Source organism: Cucumis melo, chromosome 5 (genome assembly GCF_025177605.1).
Source record: "Cucumis melo cultivar AY chromosome 5, USDA_Cmelo_AY_1.0, whole genome shotgun sequence".
In the NCBI taxonomy this organism is placed as follows: Eukaryota; Viridiplantae; Streptophyta; class Magnoliopsida; order Cucurbitales; family Cucurbitaceae; genus Cucumis; species Cucumis melo.
The window spans coordinates 24,146,811-24,148,992 of NC_066861.1; the positions used below are offsets into that span (position 1 = coordinate 24,146,811).

Here is a 2,182-nt window from a genome sequence, read left to right on the forward strand (position 1 = left end):
ACAAAAATATAAATGAAAAAAGAAGATTCAACCATAACACAAATGAAAGCTCCAAACCTATACCTCAAAATAGCTAAAGGAGTAATGTTAGCATTGTATAACTAAAAAAACACACATTTTTCTACACAATTAAAATTATAATGTGGGAGGGTAAGACAAAATGGAATTGCAAATCTAAGGTGGACAAACCTCTAATACTTCAAACTATAAATTTCTTTCAACCAATCAAACAAAAAGTCAATACAAAAAATATGCATAAATCACAACAATATCTACTTTACAACCAAAATTGAAGATCTTTTTTTTTTTAAATGCAGATAGAGATTAAGTTAATAGTGTTCATAAATGGAATATGCCAAGAATAGATAAGGAATGAGAATCAATAAGCATAAGCCAATAGATTATTGATATATATATTCATTATCTTTTAAAATTTAATGATTTTACTAAGCATAAACCTAAATTTTATTTTCACATTGAAAATTTTAATTTTATGTGTCGTGAATTCTAAAAAGAAAATGTTGAGTGAGCTAATAGTCACTAGATACAAAATCAAAATTTAAAACCCCATCACCTAATATAAATGTGAAAGTTTGAAGTCTGAGTTGGATGTTAATTTCCAAAGAACTTGAAAACTTATTAAGCACATACTAGAAATTTTGGGTCCTATAATGGTAATTTAGTCAAAGATAAAAAAAACAAGTAGAAAAGAAAAGAATTGGTACATTTGGAGCATAATGTTTAAGTTCAGGAAGCCACTGCAAAGAAAACAGAAACAAAAGCAAGAATCATTACCGTGACATCCACGACATAATATTTAATATTATGTTAGAAACAATTCAAATCACCTTCTTGAAGATGTTCTCATAAGTAGCTTTGCTTATAAGAGAAAATGCCAATAAAAAAACATCAGCTCCTCTGTAACTCATAGGCCTCAATCTGCTGTAATCTTCCTGTCTTGTATTTCCATAACCAAATTCTTAAAAAAGACCGAAGAATTTCAGAAAAAGAAAACCGTATTTACTATTTGATTAATTGAATTACCAGTAGTGTCCCATAAGCCAAGATTGACAGTGCTGCCATCAACTACTACATTGGCACTGAAGTTATCAAAAACAGTCGGAACATAATCCTATCACAATACAACAAAAAAACCAAATGAAAAAATCAACACCCAAAAAGGGAAAGAAAAAAAAAGTGTTGAATTCAATTGAAATTAGGGAAATTGTAAAATGGGTACCGTGGGAAAAGTGTTGCTAGTATAAGAAATGAGCATACAAGTCTTTCCGACGGCGCGGTCGCCGAGCATGACACATTTGATAAACTTGGTTGTGCTCATGATTTAGGAAGGGGTCCTCTGTGTTTTTGTTTTTGTAATGGTTGTTGTTGGTGAATAAGAAGACAGGATTTTAAACAACATACAAATTTGTAGAAGAAAGGAAGAAGACAAAAAGCAGAGAGTAAAATGTTAATTCTAGGGAATAAAAACCAGATTTTACCTCTCAGATGTGCACACTAACAAACCCACTTACACAAATAGAATGAAAACAAAATAAAGAGTACCTAATCTCAACATTTCCACAAACATATTCAAGGCTTCAAAGGCAAAACCTCTTGGCAAAACCTAGGAGGCATCGTGGTTGATACAACAAAGAGAAGTGGGCGGACGTCATTGACTCGGTCGGACGTCGAAGCTTCGGCGGATGTTGAAGACGACGACAGCAGGTTTTTGGATGTTGAAGACAATGAAGACAGCAAATTTGGAGAGGCATGGAAGACTTCGAGAAATTAGGTGTGAGATTTAGAAATTAGGGCGTGAGAATTTGGGGAATTTTGGGATTTTTTATTTTAAAAAATTATTTTATATTCCTAAACCCTTTTATGACAGAAAATAACTGTCACAAAAAAATAAAATCCAAAAACAACGTTTTTTTTCCGCCAAAATAGCGCTTTTTAACCTTTTATGACAATTGTTTTTCTTTCCTCTCTATTTGAGTGCTAATGAAATGTCATGGAATGTTATTTTTCTTATAGTGAATTTGTGCACTTATGTATCTTGCTAATAATACAAGACCAGATATTGCATTTTCAGTAAATTTATTAGTTAGATACAGTTATTCTCCAACAAAAAGATATTCGAATGAAATTAAGCAGATACTTCATTATCTCCGAGGAAGAACTG

At 31.6% G+C, this 2,182-nt stretch overlaps 1 protein-coding gene across 1 annotated transcript; it reads right to left on the minus strand.

Moving 5' to 3' along the window:
• Positions 1–683: 683 nt before the first annotated feature.
• Positions 684–1,339, minus strand: LOC127149585 (rac-like GTP-binding protein ARAC2). The gene is made up of 4 exons (XM_051085359.1): positions 1,241–1,339; positions 1,042–1,132; positions 849–955; positions 684–758 (listed from the first exon to the last, which is right to left on the minus strand). The coding sequence occupies exons 1-4, from the start codon at positions 1,337–1,339 to the stop codon at positions 684–686; spliced, it is 372 nt and encodes a 123-aa protein (XP_050941316.1).
• Between the last annotated feature and the right edge of the window lie 843 nt (positions 1,340–2,182).